At 43.3% G+C, this 17,998-nt stretch overlaps 1 protein-coding gene across 1 annotated transcript in view; it reads left to right on the forward strand.

Moving 5' to 3' along the window:
• Window positions 1–17,998, forward strand: part of PARD3 (par-3 family cell polarity regulator) — an 807,488-nt gene that overhangs the window by 363,655 nt on the left and 425,835 nt on the right. Inside the window, 2 exon segments of the mRNA XM_075315482.1 lie at window positions 5,072–5,160; window positions 9,406–9,489. Of these exon segments, the coding sequence (XP_075171597.1) occupies window positions 5,072–5,160; window positions 9,406–9,489 (173 nt within the window).

The raw sequence follows: 17,998 nt of genomic DNA on the forward strand, positions 1-17,998 counted from the left end.
TTTATCGCTTTATTGTTTTACTTTATTATACCTCGAATTGCATACATTTTTTTGCTAAATAAGTGTTATTGCTGTTCTTTGCCGCTTGCAAATAGCGGAATACATTTATAATCCAGAACGTGCCTGTAGAGCGCCATCGAGCTTCGTGTATAGTAAGGACATATCTTTTCACAGACGTTTGATGTTAATGCCTTGATATTTTTCTCCTCCAGGAAACATCTTTCTTGGTCTTCAGTTAATATGTCTTTAAAATGGCAAAGAGAATGAGCGCTGTAACATCCCGTGTGCGCTCCTTGCCCCGTAATGTGTTTAAAAAATGCAATTACAGTCGTCCCCAGCAGCAAAGTAGAATCGCAATTTACCGCAACCTAAAAAAAACCAAACCTTAACCTATTTAGGTCGCTTGTTTACATTCATACCGCCGTTTGGTGGGTTTGTGACGCTGGTTAACCTTTCGAATACATTACTTGTCTGGCGCTTAGTAGAGATAGATGTGTAAGAAGTGAATATTAGAGGCTTTCAAAACCCCAAACCATCAATCTTCCAGCAGCCCGGATTCACGCGGAGAGTTGGTATCCAAGGCACAGTGTAAATCCACAGACAGCGGCTGAACACATCCAGACGCGCTTGTTTTTCACGCTCTCGGAGGAAATGTCAGTATAACATGAGAGGCTGCTTGTGCACAACCTCGGTAGAGTCTTAATAATTTAATATTTTGTTTCTGAGCGCCAACCCTTTGCTTATCATTTTCTTGATTGATACCGACGCTCTATGATTCTTAAATCTTTTTGGGAACCTTGCTGTTTCTTCCCTGCATAATTCTGTTTAGTCAAATGAATAATGAGCGATATAAATTCTTAATTTTTGTTTATTTTTTTAAAAAAAAAAATGACATCATAAACCGAGCTTTATTTTCCTCATTTTCCTGTAATGGCTCACATTTTAATTGCGTTGATGAAGTGTTTCGGTGTGCCCCGCATGGTGCCAGGAGGGGAAGTGCTGCGATCCTGTTTACATTCCGTAATAGCAGCTCATAATTGATGCTTTCGTCTGTAGAGGACACAAAATAACAAGATTTGGTGAACGCTTCTCCGTTTTCTAGACATTACTGTCAAGGTTGTTGATTGGATTGTGCACTTGATTCAGTATAGGATTATTTTAGGAGGTGTTTAAGTGTCTAGGTATTAGCTCCTTAAGCCCCCGTCACATTTAGCGACTTACCAGCGATCCCGAAAACTATGCGACCTGATAGGGATCGCTGGCAAGTCGCTGGTGAGATGTCACACAGTCAGACCTTACCAACGACTCAGTAACGATACAGGTCGCAGTAGCGAGATGTATAACAATCTCTGCTGTCATTGGGACCCTGTCACACAGCGTCAAACACAGCGATGCCTCCTGCCCAGCAGGACATCGCCTTTGAAGAAAATGGTCCAGGACATTCAGCAACGACTGGCGACCTAACAGCAGGGGCCAGGTTGTTGCTGGATGTCACACACAGCGACATCGCTAGCAAGATTGCTGTTGCGTCACTAAAACCGTGACTCAGCAGCGATGTCGCTAGCGATGTTGCTTAGTGAGACGTGGCCTTTAGCCATAGCAGTCGTAAAACCAGTAGATAACTGCTCCGTTCACACTGGCATCGTGACTTTATATAGCACTAACCTATTCCGCAGTGCTTTACATACATCAGGAACACTGTCCCCATTGGGGCTCAAATTCTAAGTTCCCTATCTGTATGTCTTTGGAGTGTGGCAGAGAAACCTGAGAACCCGGAGGAAACCCACACAAACACGGGGAGAACATACAAACTCCTTTCAGATGTTGTCTTGGTGGGATCTACTTTTACCATCAGAAATCACTTCTCAATTCCCATTAGAGACATGTAGTTCAATAGCTAATAGAGCTTAATATCGATAACTTTGTGTGGAACTATCCGGCTCCGATCACTTCCACTTTGGAGGTAAGCTGGTACAATATCTGCCAAGACTTGTGCACGATAAGCAGGTATACTTATTCTGAAAGTGTCCTGGTCATTAGAATATACATTAAAATAGGTCATGTGTACAATGGCTACTTTTCGTATATGCATGTCAGCAGGACTGGACTGCGCATCTCTGATGCGAATGTGAGTGGTGCCAAATAATACCTTTAAAGGGAAACTGTCAGCAGGTGTTTGCTATGCACACTAAAGACAGCATGCTGCAAGGGTTTAATCACAGAATTCAGGGGTGGCCTGTCTTGTCAAGGTCCGATCTGTTGTTTATTTGCTATGTTTGTTTAAGCAGTAGGACACCGAAGGACTTCTCATTGCTCGGACTACAATGACAGTCTGAGGCTATGTGCTCACATTGCCTTTTTTAAAGGCTTTTTTTGCGATTTGGGGCTCAAAACTGCATGACTTTGCTTCACCAGCAAAGCCTATGAGATTTCATTTTTGTTGTCCGCACAGTGCAGTTTTTTTTTTTTTTACTGCGTTTTTGAGCTGAAAAAAAAAATGAGCATGTCAATTCTTTTCTGCATTTTTCCCACCCATCCAATGCATTGGAAAAACGCAATAAAACAGTGATCAAAAACGCTGTAAAACGCAGTGCGTTTTTACCCCTGCCTTTTTGCCGTGGGTGTGTTTTTGTGCGTTTTTTTGCAGCCAAAAACGCAGCGTAAAAAAAAAAAGCTATGCGCGCACATAGCCTGGCACACCTCTTTGTCTGATTGGCACCTCACCGTCAATGTACAATCTTTATAGAGAACCTGGTGTGGGCGGGGACAGCTCCCTCAGCTTTGCTGCATTGCTAAATCTAAAAACTCTTATTGTGTCAAAGCGGCTGCACCCAGTAGTCTAAGTAAAACATCATTAGATTCAGTGTCTCTTTGCCTACAGCATGCTGCTCTTAATTGAGGTAGGAAAAACCTGCTGACAGATTCCCTTTAAATATAATTGAGCACATACACTACTTTAGCATCTAAACCCTATGTCTGTGCACCATGTCTCACCGTCTCACCATCTTCATGTCGTCCATTTAATTGCTGCAGTCCAATGTATGATATAGCCTTGGGGATACTTTTATACAGTTTTAATTAGAGATAATTTTGCTTATAAGCGTTGAGAAATGTCAATCGTCCAATATCCAGCAGCTTCTTTCTTGTTTAAGGGTATAGTGTACAAAAAACACGTGACATACCGGTACTTTCTGATATGATGACATAATGAAGTCACTTGTGTTTAATGCTAAAGAAATCCTTAAGATATGACATTCTGGGAGTGCTGGAGTTTAAAAATACTGTTCCAGACCACTCCTAGTGCTATTATGATTCTTCCCGGACCACAGGAGCAACACGTTTCCCATCAATTTCCATTCAAACTGCAGCAACTGCCAAGTTACTTCTCAGATTAACCAGACTATCATATGAATTAAAAACATGTTTGTTGTTTTCCTTCCGACACCTTTGCCAAATCTTGAAATCCGGATTTTTTTTCTTTTTGCTTAAAAAAAACAAAAAAAAAACAACCCCCCCCCCCCCCCCAAAGCAAAACATTCCTAAATAGAGCTTTTTTGTGGGCAAGGTGTCCTGCTGAAGGGAAGTTAGGGTGTGGACCCACTAAATGCCCTCTTCCAATATATACCACGTAATAGTCTGACTGGTTACAAGTAAAAAGGTTTTGGTACCGTGTTAGCCAGTTGAAAAATTATTGAATGTTCTCAGTGAGAGAAACAAAATTATAATCTTGTGATACCTTTTAATGGCTAACTAAAATAAAGTGATGTTACAAAGCAAGCTTTCGAGACATCTCAGGTCCCTTCATCAGGCATGGTATGGCAAAATATCTGAAGAAACACAAATATATGCACAAACAGAGAAGAGGGATGGCATAATAAATCTGGTGACACTCTTTAAAGAGGACTTGTCAACAGGTCAAAATTTTGAATCCTGGGAGCACCTCCTCCTTTTGTAAAGACCAAAAGAATTAGCAAAGAGTTAAAGGGTTTACATCTATGGAGCCGTTTGAATTTAAAAAAATCAAATCAAAACAAAAAACGTACTACTTGGGAGAGTCACCTTGACGCAGTTGATGGGCTCACATGAATTGCCCATTTTATGCGCTAAATACCTTAATTTGTTCGAAATATATTTTAGATAGTGTATATATCTCAGCGCTTTCCGAGTGCAGCTGTATTCTCTTGTTTGTGTTTTGTGTAGTCATATTTGCTGGCACCTGTTCACACTTGCTGTGTTCTTTTTGGAGATGCAGGACAGTTTGTTTTTTTTTTTTGTCCCCCCCCCCTAAAATAGAGGCTGAATTGATGAGGATTTTAGCAATGTTATGTTTGAAATACTGGACTAGTGAGTGAGCATGCATAGTAGCCATATCTAATGCATTGAGCCGTGCTTTACACGTGAGTCTGAGCACAGAGGTCTCATTTACTCGGCGCGTGACTTCAGCGCACAACAAGCAAATTATGCAGTTTGAACTCTGCGGTTCGTGTGCAACTGTAGATATAGTGTGGTCATGGCCTAATGTGAACCCATCGCAGGTCATGATGAAGGCTCCCAACCACCCACCCCACTGCAATAGAGGGTGGCGGTGTACGATATATAGATAGGATCTTCCTGAGTATTTTGCGTCCGTGAAACATTACTTATTCATTGCTGATGGGTTTTATTATTTTGTGGTTAGGTAAAGTGTTCATGGAAAATGTCCTGATTAGGGATGATCGAATACTTTGATTATTTGGCTTCGTGAATATTTTCCGAATAGGTCGCCGCTATTCGACTATTCGAGAATATTCGATACGCAATGTAAGTCTATGGGATACCCGAATAACAACTATTCGGAACTATTCGGGCTTCCCATAGACTTACATTGCGCATTGAATAGACGAATAGTGTCGAGGTATTCATAAAATATTCGCGAAGCCGAATAATCGAAGTATTCGATAATGCTTAGTCCTGATTGATCATTAGAGCCTCAGTCGTAACGTTCACATCACTCCTAATTATCTCTCTTCGTACTCTATGTATCCTCTAAGCTGTTGAACCATCATTTAAGCATATTTTTCTTCTGTTGTAGGACGAGGATGATGGAGAGGAGAACAGTCGGGTGGAACCCGTTGGCCATGCAGACACCGGCTTGGAGCGGACGTCCAGCTTCTCCCTTGAGTAAGTCTTGCTCATTCTGCGCGGCTGCTCCGTATGCACCGAACACAAAGCGGCCATAAAAAGGAGCCGTTCCGATCAATGTAACTCCTGCTACTTTGCTGGCTTCCATTTCACCTAGCCTAATTAATAAGAGTCAGGTGGTAGGAGATTCATCATAAGTTTCTAATTAAACCTGACAAGCAATCTTACCACATATCATAGACGTTGTTCTATTAATTTTCCTTTTGGAATTTTTTTTGCCTTAATTAGCTTTAGAGTTGGACATTCCCATGGGTATCATGATTGGTCGGTGCCATGTATAAATCGTACCCTAGAAAAATTGCGTGATTGCCTCAGAAATGATGGCTGAAAGTCTTACTGACACTAATGCACCTTTATTCCAATCATTAGCGCCTCTGTTCAGGGCTCGCATCTCTTTGGATGTAAATGATATGGGGCATATAGCAACGTTCTGGTCTCCAAAATCACAGAAACCTTAAACCCCAATATCATAAATCATTTGGGCTCATTGGAGTCAGATCGTATATACCAGTGTTTAGCAGCTATATCTACTGAAGTAGATTTGCAATATGCTGGACATATTCTCCTCCAGTTGAAGACAACTTATTAGTTGTCTTTACATGTGAACTTTTTTCCCCCCTTTGAGCTGTGCATTGTGCAGTTCTTTTTCCTACTGGAAATTAATGGAAAATGTGACAACTGGGCGTCACCATTGCTCTTTATTAATGGAGCATGTTCGATAGTGTGACATTGGTCTGATCCTCTGCGGACATTGTCTGACTGTAAAAACACAGCCTTTTAAAGGGAACCTGTCAGATCCCCAGTGCACCCAGAACTGCATATATAGAATCCCTCCCTAAGGCTATGTGCGCACTAGAAATGAGAAGTTTCTCAAGAAAATTTCTTGAGAAACTTCTGGGAGTGAAAGATTTCCGGACCTCCGGAAAAAATCCGCACCAAATCCGCATGCGGATTTGCCGCGGATTAGCCGCGGAATAGCCGCGGAATTGCCGCGATTTTCCCGCAGGTGGTTCCCTGCGGTTTTTTGCAGGCTGTACTGCCGAAATCCGCAGGGTACCTGCGGAAATAATGGACATGTTCATTTTCTCAAGAAAGTTTCTTGAGAAATTCTTCTCAAGGAAATTTCTTCAGAAAAATCCGCACCAGTGCGCACAGCTTTTTTTTTTTTTACCATAGAATTTGCTGGGAAATGTCTGCACAAAGATTGCAGACATTTCTCAAGAAATTTCCGCGGCAAATCCGCGGGTAAATCCGCGGGAAAAACGCACTAGTGCGCACATAGCCTAAGGCTCTGTGCGCACTAGACCTTTTTACCCGCGGATTTACCCGCGGATTTGCCACGGAAATTTCTTGAGAAATGTCTGCAATCTTTGTGCAGACATTTCCCAGCAATTTCTATGAAAAAAAAAATTAGCTGTGCGCACTTGTGCGGATTTTTCTCAATAAATTTCCTTGAGAAGAATTTCTCAAGAAACTTTCTTGAGAAAATGAACATGTCCATTATTTCCGCAGGTACCCTGCGGATTTCGACAGTACAGCCTGCAAAAATCCGCATGGAACCACCCGCGGGAAAACCGCGGCTATTCCGCGGCTAATCCGCGGCTAATCCGCATGCGGATTTGGTGCGGATTTTTTCCGGAGGTCCGGAAATCTTTCACTCCCAGAAGTTTCTCAAGAAATTTTCTTGAGAAACTTCACATTTCTAGTGCGCACATAGCCTTACAGTCCCTGCATCTACTAGCACACAAACAGATCTGTTAGAACAAGTATTTCTAAAGATCATTTATGATATGCTAATAATGGTAGTGACTACTCGCATGGGCGTTAGATCCCTGGCTAGTCTGCCCACTTAGCATGCTATCACATCTCTGTGGGCGTGATAACATTCTTTACAACTACCAACGTCATGGCAAAGAGACAAAAAGGTGCTCATGCGTTCGGTTTTGTACCGTTTAACATTGAGCTTCTTTGACATTGGGTGTATGCGGACCTGGCTTCAATGTTGTCTGCAATCCCGGTCATGTGCACTACTCCTCTCTGGTGCCGGGACATGCACCTGGCTACTGAGTAGTGTACATGACCGAAAGTGCGGACCACTTCCGATCATGGGCAGTGAGCGTCTATGAAGCAGAGTACGCGTACACGTGGCATCAAAGATGCTCAATATTAACAGGTACAAAGTTGCGCCCATGCACGGCTTTATATTGCACTGCCATGACGTTGGGCATTGTAAAGCATGTTATCAAACCCATAGGGGCATAGTAACATGCTAAGTGGGTCGGCTAGTCAGTGAACTAATATCCCTGCGTCTAGCCACTTCCCTCATTAGTATCTCATAAACTATCTTTAAAAATAGTTTTTCTAGAGATCTCTTTATGTATGCTACTATAGCATGGGAAAGTTAAGCAGGGATTAAAGAGATGCACCCAGAACTGCTCATGGCTCTGCATGCACTGTGGTCTTCACAGGTTCCCTTTAAAGAGTGGCGTTAAAAGATCTAGAAGCACGTTCCAGTCGTCTTTGTGCTGCTGATGCTTCCATAGGGGCAATTGTTCTTGTGTGGCAGATGGCGGCATATGAGCCAACGCTCTTTATAGGGAACTTGTCACCAGTTTTTCGGCCTATAAGCTGCGCCCACCACCACTAGGCTCTTATATACTGCATTCTAACATGCTGTATATTAGAGCCCAGGCCGCTGTGTAGAACATAAACACTTTATAATACTCACCTAGAAGGTCTCTCCAGTTCACAACAGTTAGATGTGTGGCGCAGTTCTCCAGGACCAGCGCCTCCTCTTTCGGCCATCTTAGTCTTCCTCCTTCTGAAGCCTGTGTGCACGACGCATCCTACGTTATACACACAGGCCGGTATTGAGGTCCTGCGCAGGCGCACTTTGATCTGACCTGAGCAAGGCAGATCAAAGTATTGTAGTGCGCCTGTTTGTGGACCGGCGAGTGTGTATGACGTAGGATGCGTCGTGCACATAAGCTTCAAAATGAGGACGAAGATGGCCAAAAGAGGAGGTGCTGACACAGGACAACGGAGACGCCCATATGGCCCAACTCCACCATAGTGCGACTGTTAGGTGAGTATTTTTAGTGTTTTTTATGTTCTACACAGCGGCCTGGGCTCTCATATACAACATGTTAGAATTCTGTATATAAGAGCCCAGTGGTGGTGGCCGCAGCTTATAGGCCGAAAAACTGGCGACAGGTTCCCTTTTAATAGGGAGTGGGAAGTTATCTGTTGCCAGACACCTGCTGCTGACCAGTTAATTGTGATTTTGAATTCAAAATGCTCATTGGAGTCCCCCATAATGTGATAGACTTTGGGGAGAATGAAGAGGCACCTATACACCTTGCAAGGGTGACCTTTTTTTGTACAACGCTAATCTAATGGGGTTCGGAGCCCTAAATGAGTTGTCTGGTGAAAACACGTTATCTCCTATTTGCAGGGTAGGTGATAGTTTGCTAATTGGTAGGGATCACGTTACTGGGATCCTCACCGATCAGTAGAATGGGGAATTTTTGTTCCCATTACAAAATGGGGCAGCAGGTTTGATGGTGAACTGCTGCTCCATTTATTTTCAATGGGGCTGCCCGAAAAAGCCAAGTACAGCGGTCAGCAGCACAATTGGGAATGATGGAGCCGCGGTTAAGCATGTGGTTGGCTCAGTTCTAATGAATGCCCCTTGTTTTACCGGCTGGTGCAGGGTCCAATTAGTCAAACCCCCGTCGGTCATTCTTATCACCTATTCTTTGGGTAGGTAATAATTTGTTCTCACCAGACAATCCCTTTAATTGTCTATTATACACATTACATGACCACTTATAGATCATTAGTAACTATAGAAATATAGACATTTGTCTATTTTTGTAATATTCTTGAAGTCCTTGGCCAACACTAGACCTTGATGATGATATCTTGTGTTTGGGCTTACTAGCCGGGAAGCCACACAAGTCTTAGGTATCATTTATATAACGTTATTCCAGACTTTAGTCTGATTTGCTGTCAGTATTATTAGCGTCTTCACGTTGTTCCTCTTCTTCCATGCCATCAGGCTTATCTTGAGGTACGTAACATTATTTTTCTCATCTCGCACTTCCCTTTGCAGTGTGCGTGTGTACACATGGGGGCCATTAATGTGATGTATGGCAGCCCCCTGACTGTCGAGTCTTTTTTAGTTGTTTTGTGCTCACGATCCGTCATTCATCTGCATTACAGTGACATGGTGAAGCTGGTGGAAGTCTCCAATGATGGTGGACCTCTAGGGATCCATGTAGTGCCTTACAGCGCCCGAGGCGGAAGGTAATGTGCACGGGGACACAATTTCACACATTTCTCAGTATAATACATGTTTTATTATATTCATTACAGCAGAATAATCTGGTTTAGCTGAAATCTGTTTAGTTGTGAAGACTTCGATCAACAAAATCAAGGTCTAAGTTTTAAAAGAACTGAGATTTTTTTTTTATCATTTTTTGTATATTAAAGAATTGTATGGCTTTCCATTATTTTATGTTGCTTGTCAATTCCTCATAATACCTTTTATTGCTTATTCCCGGTGGCTAAAATTGTGTCCTGGGCATGTGGGCATACAGCTCTGCTGACAGTAATGGCACAAACGATTCCCCTGTGGGATCATCACACGACCTTGGCACCGTTTTATCCTTAGAAGATTATAAATGATCATAAATGGATAAAATTTGCAAAGTGCTTGTAAAAACAAAAAAAATAGCAATTTACTTTGTTTTTAAAATTAACCTTCATTCTTGTGAAGGGAATGATTTTGTTTACTAATCATCTGATATTACTGACCACTTCTGTCTTATTAAAGCGCACAAATCACCAGGATTTTCCTATATAACCTGTAGCCAGTGCTATACTGGCACTATCAGGCTGATTCTATACATACCTGTAGTGGTCAGCTCGGATGTATATGTTTTGAAACACAAGCAAGTAAAGTTTGTGAAATGAGCAACTTTTTGAATGACAGCAGCTACCGATCAGCTGATAGCTGGGGGTGGGTGTTCATTGTGATTCCCGCACCCCTGCATGTCCATCTTCCCCTATTATAGAATCGTTTTACTAAGTGGCTAGAAGGACCTGTGCTGATGTCACACCCATGTGACCAGAAAGGGTAGGGCCCTATAATAGAATTAGCATAAATAAAATGGGGAGGATGGATAGGCAGGTGGGTGGGAATTACTATGAATACCCACCCCATCTATCAGCTGATCAGGAGCTGCTGCTATTCAGTAAGCTGTACATTTTACAAACTTTACTTGCTTGAGTTTCAAAACCTATACATCCTAGCTGACAACTAAAGATATGTATAGAATCAGAATGATAGTGCAAGTGTAGCACTGACTTAAGGTTATATAGGAAAATCCTACTGAGTGGTGCACTTTAAAGGTAGGTTGTTTTCTAGACCAGGAGCACAGCACTTACAGGCTCTGTTAAATAGAGCTTGTAAGTGCTGCTCTTAAGCTGCAGTCCCCCTGCTGCAGCAGCAAAGCCGCCTCTGCTTGCAGCATGAGAGACCGTACAGGTTTAGCAGCTCGACCATACAACTGGTCGGAGCTGGCGGGCCTGACCATGCCACTGGTCGGAGCTGGCGGGCCTGACCATGCCACTGGTCGGAGCTGGCGGGCCTGACCATGCCACTGGTCGGAGCTGGCGGGCCTGACCATGCCACTGGTCGGAGCTGGCGGGCCTGACCATGCCACTGGTCGGAGCTGGTGGGCCTGACCATGCCACTGGTCGGAGCTGGCGGGCCTGACCATGCCACTGGTCGGAGCTGGCGGGCCTGACCATGTCACTGGTCGGAGCTGGCGGGCCTGACCATGCCACTGGTCGGAGCTGGCGGGCCTGACCATGCCACTGGTCGGAGCTGGCGGGCCTGACCATGCCACTGGTCGGAGCTGGCGGGCCTGACCATGCCACTGGTCGGAGCTGGCGGGCCTGACCATGCCACTGGTCGGAGCTGGCGGGCCTGACCATGCCACTGGTCGGAGCTGGCGGGCCTGACCATGCCACTGGTCGGAGCTGGCGGGCCTGACCATGCCACTGGTCGGAGCTGGCGGGCCTGACCATGCCACTGGTCGGAGCTGGCGGGCCTGACCATGCCACTGGTCGGAGCTGGCGGGCCTGACCATGCCACTGGTCGGAGCTGGCGGGCCTGACCATGCCACTGGTCGGAGCTGGCGGGCCTGACCATGCCACTGGTCGGAGCTGGCGGGCCCACCATGTGAAATGGAAGTTTTTTCTGCTCTTATTACCCGTATGCTCAGACCACCATTATCCAGTTGTAGTCTGTGATACTAAATGCTCCTACAGCGCCACCGTATGTGGAATGAAGTATTATAATTTGAGTTAAAATCAATGGATAATGCAGGGACAAGACAGGTCATCATACAAAGGAAGAAGTGATCTTGACACTCACATGCAGATTAATGATATTTATTTTAATATCCAAAGATAACCAGGATACCGTGCTGTGCAATTATAGCACAGTGATGAAGGTCTAAAAGACCAAAATGTTGTCATTAGTCTGCATATGAGTGCCAACTTCACTTCTTACTTTGTTTGGGATTGGATCCTACTTGTGCACCATCATCTACCGGAAGTGCCGTTTTCATTCTACCAAGACAGATCATCCAGCATGATTCCTTCAATAGGAAATTTATTATATATTAACTTCAAATTTCTTTAAAGGTAATCTGTCAGCAGGTTTTTGCTACGTCATCGGAGAGCAACGTAATATAGACAAAGAGATCCTGAATCCAACGATGTATCACTTAGTTTACTGGCTGCAGCTGTTCTGACACAGAATGTTTAGATTTAGTTATGTAGCTCAGCTTGAGAGAGCTGTCCCCGCCCCACACCAGGATTGTACATTGACAGTGAGGTGCCGATCAGAGAAGTAGGCGTGCCGGACTGTTGTGCGTGTTACATTGTAGTCCGAGCAATGAGAAGTTCTGCAATCCTGTTGGTTAAATAAACATAGAAAATAGAAAACAGCTGGTACCCTAACAAGACAGGCATTCCTGAATTCTGTGTTTTAACCCTTGCAGAATGCTGTTTTCAGATTACATAGCACAATCCTGCTGATAGATTCCCTTTAAGGATATATGAATGCTTTGTTTTTTTTAAACTGGACACATTTTAAACCAACATATATAGGCTGTGAATGTTTTTACCATTTGCTTTGTGTACACATTTGCTTCAGTTGCTTAACTTGCAGCTTGTGGGAGCCAATGCAGTGTCTCCACCAGGAGCCTGCCTATCACAGGCCTTTTATAGCATTGGTCTTTTTATATGAGCCTAAAGGCCGCTTTACACGCAGAGACATCGCTAACGAGATATCGCTCGGATCACGGAATTCGTGATGCACATCCGGCCTCGTTAGCGACGTCGTTGCGTGTGACACCTACGAGCGATCGCTACCAATCCGAAAAATGGCAAAAATCGTTGATTGTTGACTCGTCGTTCCTTTCCCAAATATCATTGCTCATTTTGGACGCAGGTTGTTCGTCGTTCCTGAGGCAGCACACATCGCTACGTGTGACACCCGGGAACGACGAACAGTGTACCTGCATCCTCCGGCAACGAGGTGGGAGTGACGTTTATGTGGCTGCTCTCCGCCCCTCCGCTTCTATTGGTGGCCGCTGTGTGACATCGCTGTGACGCCGCACGAACCTCTCCCTTAAAAAAGAGTTTGTTCGCCGGCCACAGCGACGTCGTTAGGAAGGCATGTGCGTGTGACGTGTACTAGCGATATTGTTTGCCACGGGCAGCGATTTGCCCATGACGCACGCACGACGGGGGCGGGTGCGATCGCTAGCGACATTACTAGCGATGTCGCAGCGTGTAAAGCGGCCTTAAGGGTCTTTTTGGTCTCCCTTTGGCTCCAAGGCTCAGTTGCACAAACTCAACAACCCCTGCACCCATTATAGTTATGTCCATGGTTTGTAGTGATTATATAGTTACTAATATTCCACATAATTTTGTGAAATCTGCTTAGTGCTGGAGCGTTGGATACAGTAAATTGGCCATAAATCATCAATGTTTCTACATCCTTCAGTAATTGGACTTTTTGTGACTTCATCACTAATTTATAGTCCGTTCCATGGGTAGAATCCAGATCTCCAACACATAGATCAAGTGCAAAGTGTTCACATGTCACGTGAAGAATGCAGGTGAATTATCGGGTACAGTGGAGGTTACATATAGATCTGTCTGCTGAATGTAGTGTATGTTGGCTTTGTTGCCGCATGTGTTGCGCAGGAAGATAAATGCACATATTAAGTAAAATTACACCCATAAATTGCCATTTAAAGACATAACATTCCAGTGAACTTTTCTATCAGCAGTTCTGCTTAGAGTTGATTAAAGGCAAATGACATTTATATTAAAGGCTGTAATCGTGAGCTTTTTAAGGCTTGATAAATAGTTGTTATTCCTCTAAAGTCTTCCTGTGCATAATAAATCAGGGGGCTTGTCTGGGCCTCACGTTCAGGTAAGTTTATGTCTTACTTAAGAACCAGATCCTATTAAGTAGAGTTAGATCAAAACATTCATGTCGGGGATGGGAACGCTGCCAAGCTGTGCGCGCTACAACAACCTTCCGAAAGTTTCATGTGGGATTTTCAGTTCTGCTTTTCAGGTTAGAACAAATGTTCTTGAAATATCATGAAAAGTTACCGGTATATCTTGGGTGTAAAACTTTCTGATTTTCTGTGTTCTCTAAGCAGTGGTTGTCAAATTATGACGGAAGATTTTTTTGTTTTCATCTACACCGAACAAAAATATAAAGGCAACACTGTTGTTTTTGCTCCCATTTCTCATTAGGGGAACTATAAGATCTAAGAATTTTTCTATGTACACAAAAGGCCTTTTTCTTTGAGATATTCACAAATTTGTCTAAATATGCGTTAATGAGCACTTCTCCTTTCTCTAATAGATGTGCACTTCTGGGTTGGCTGCGGGCTGATATTTTTAGGCTGGGAAGCTCCAAATTACCATGGGCCTTCCCAGCCTGATAATACCAGCCCTTAGCTGTCTGCTTTACTTTGGCTGGTTATCAAATATAGAGGGGACCCGCTTTTTTTTCGTTTTTTTTTTTTAAATTATTTAAATAAATATTAATATAAAAAAAATGACAGTGATCCCCTTGATTATTGATAAACAGCCAAGGTAAAGCTGAGGGCTGCAGCCCCTAGCTGTCTCCTTTAGCTGCGCTGGCTATGGAAAATAGGGGCGACACCGCGTTTTTTTATTTTTTTATTCCCAGCAGTGTACAGGCATCATTCCCATGCCAAAAAGCTTGTTAATTGGCTGCACTGTAGCATTTAAAAAAAACAACTTTATTGACATATAAACATCACCTAAACTCGTACAAGGACTTTTTTTTATAAAAAGCTGGAGGTAGAGCTCCGGACACCAGGTGTCCAGTACAAGCCCTAAATGTTACCGTTCTGGTTCACTTATCTTTAGTCATAGTAAAATGACAGGAACATAATAAGTCTAAGGCCTTATGCGCAGACTGAGTTTTTACCCGCGGTTTTGCTGCAGAAATATCTTGATAAATGTTTGTAACCTTTTTGCAGACATTTCCCAGCAAAGCCTATGGGAAACAAAAATAGCTGTGCGCACACTGCGTTTTTTTGTTTCTCAAGAATATTCTTTCTGCAGAATTTCTTGAGAAAATGTGCATGTTAATTCTTTTCCGCAGGTACCTGCGGTATTTCACTCCATTGACTGTGGTGATGCTCACTGTCTGCGTTTTGCAGGGAAGTGATGTCATTATGACAGGAAGAGGAAGCGGAGCAGAGAGTAAACACACACAGATCAGACACAGACATATAGTAAACACACACATCACACTCGCACACAGACATATAGAATACACATAGAAATGAAACGTACATATAAAAAAAAAACAAAAAACAAAAAAAACCCGCGGCTCCGCTGTATTTTTACCGTCCAGCCAAGGTAAACACACAGCGGCGGCCCGGTATTCTCAGGCTGGGAAGGGCGAGAGCCAGGGTTAATGCCCCCCCCCCCCCCGCAGCCGAGAATATCAGCCCGCAGCTGCCCCCGGGGCTGTCGCATCCATTATGTAGCAGTCCCGGAGTGTCCCCGGCTCTTCCAGATTTCCGTGATGCGGTGGCAATCCAGGTAATAAGTTAAATGGCAGCGCATCGCTGCCATTTAAGTCCAGGCTTAATCATGGCAGCGTCTATGAGACAGCTTTCACGATTAACCCGTAAGTAAAGTGAATAAACACACACCGAAAAATACTTTATTTTAAATAAAAGACAAAAAAGCCCCCTCTTTCACCCCTTTATTACACCTCCCAACACACAGCTCCGGCGTAATCCACCAAGGTCCCATGACACTTGCAGACTGCTGCAGCCGCGACTGACACTGTACAGAATGCAGGCAGCGTCTTAACGAGACTGTAGAGGTAATTACTGGTCATTTCTCACGGTCGGTGATGTGAACACACTACCGACCGTGAGAACTGCAGTGTCCTCACAGGGACTCTATCTATTGATTGATAGAGGACAGATCAATCTATTGATTATCTATCTATCTATCCATCTATCCCTTTATCTATCTATCCATTATCTATTTATCTATCTATCCATTATCTATCTATCCAATTATCTATGTATATATCTATCTATCCATTTATCTATTTTTTTTTTCATTTTTCTTTTTTTCTTTTTCAATATGCTTTATTTATATATTATTGCAGTTCCAGCATAAAAAAACGCAGGGACCAACCTGCGGAAAAACCGCGGCAAAACCGCATGCGTTTGTCCCTCGGTTTTGGTGCTTTTTTTTACCGCAGATGCGGTAATCTTCAACTCCCAGAAGTTTCTCAAGAAATTTTGTTGATAAAAATGACTTTTCTAGTGCGCACATAGCCTAAATCCTCTGGGGAGTAGACATTAGTTATAGAGAACATTAATGCAAGTAAGGCCCCCATACAAATAACACTATCGACAAGCTGGGATGACATTATGTGTATGGTTTATGTATGGGGGCAATAAGATAAATACCAGATTCCAGCAGCAGTGAGACAATCTGGCAACAGTACTCCTATGGCCAGCTTAAAGGTGGGCAGAAGAAGAGCGACACATAGTTTCTATTGGCTACATTAGCCTCGTACACACATATACCTATACATTGTGTGCAGACTTATTAGGCAAATGAGTATTTTGATCACATCATACTTTTTATACATGTTGTCCTACTCCAAGCTGTATAGGCTGAGAGCCAACTAGCAATTAAATAAATCAGGTGATGTGCATCTCTGTAATGAGGAGGGGTGCGGTGTAATGACATCAACACCCTATATAAGGGGTGCATACTTATTAGGCAACTTCCCTTCCTTTCGCAAAATGGGTCAGAAGAGAGATTTGATGGGCTCTGAAAAGTCCAAAATTGTGAGATGTCTTGCAGAGGGATGCAGCAATCTTGAAATTGCCAAACTTTTGGAGCGTGATCACAGAACAATCAAACGTTTCATGGCAAATAGCCAACAGGGTCGCAAGAAGCATGTTGGGCAAAAAAGGCGCAAAATAACTGCCCATGAATTGAGGAAAATCAAGCGTGAAGCTGCCAAGATGCCATTTGCCACCAGTTTGGCCATATTTCAGAGCTGCAACGTTACTGGAGTATAAAAAAGCACAAGGTGTGCCATACTCAGGAGCATGGCCAAGGTAAGAAAGGCTGAAAAACGACCACCTTTGAGCAAGAAACATAAGATAAAATGTCAAGACTGGGCCAAGAAATATCTTAATGTTTTTTCAAAGGTTTTATGGACTGATGAAATGAGTGACTCTTGATGGGCCAGAGGCTGATCAGTAAAGGGCAGAGAGCTCCACTCCGACTCTGACGCCAGCAAGGTGGAGGTGGGGTACTGGTATGGCCTGATAGCATCAAAGATGAACTTGTGGGACCTTTTTGGGATGAGGATGGAGTGAAGCCCAACTCCCAGACCTACTGCCAGTTTCTGGAAAACAACTTCTTCAAGCAGTGGTACAGAAGAAGGTGGTATTGTTCAAGAAAAACAGGATTTTCATGCAAGACAATGCTGCATCATATGCTTCCAACTACTCCACAGCGTGGCTGGCCAGTAAAGGTCTAAAAGATGAAAAAATAATGACATGGCCCCCTTGTTCACCTGATCTGAATCCCATAGAGAACCTGTGGTCCCTCATAAAATGTAAGATCTACGGGGAGAGGAAACAGTACACCTCTGGGAACAGTGTCTGGAGGCTGTGGTGGCTGCTGCACGCAATGTTGAGCGTAAACAGATCAAGCAACTGACAGAATCTATGGATGGTAGGCTGTTGAGTGTCATCATAAAGAAAGGTGGCTATATTGGTCACTAATTGTTTTGGGGTTTGATTTTGCATTTCTGAAATGCAAAAATCTAAACTTTGTGCAGTTATATTGGTTTACTTGGTGAACATAAACTAGCGAGATGGGAATATATTTGATTTTTATTAAGTTGCCTAATAACTCTGCACAGTAATAGTTCCCTGCACAAACAGATATCCTCCTAAGATAGCCAAATCTAAAAAAAACCCACTACAACTTCCAAAAATATTAAGCTTTGATATTTGACTCTTTTGGGTTGATTGAGAACATAGTTGTTGATCAGTAATAAAAAAAATCCGCTAAATACAACTTGCCCCATAAGTCTGCACACAGTGTACATCTCACCCTCAGATCCTGATCTATGTATATTTGTGCCATTACGTTTATCATGATTCATATGTTTTCTGCAGAAAGAATT

This window comes from Anomaloglossus baeobatrachus, chromosome 6 (assembly GCF_048569485.1).
Source record: "Anomaloglossus baeobatrachus isolate aAnoBae1 chromosome 6, aAnoBae1.hap1, whole genome shotgun sequence".
In the NCBI taxonomy this organism is placed as follows: domain Eukaryota; kingdom Metazoa; phylum Chordata; class Amphibia; order Anura; family Aromobatidae; genus Anomaloglossus; species Anomaloglossus baeobatrachus.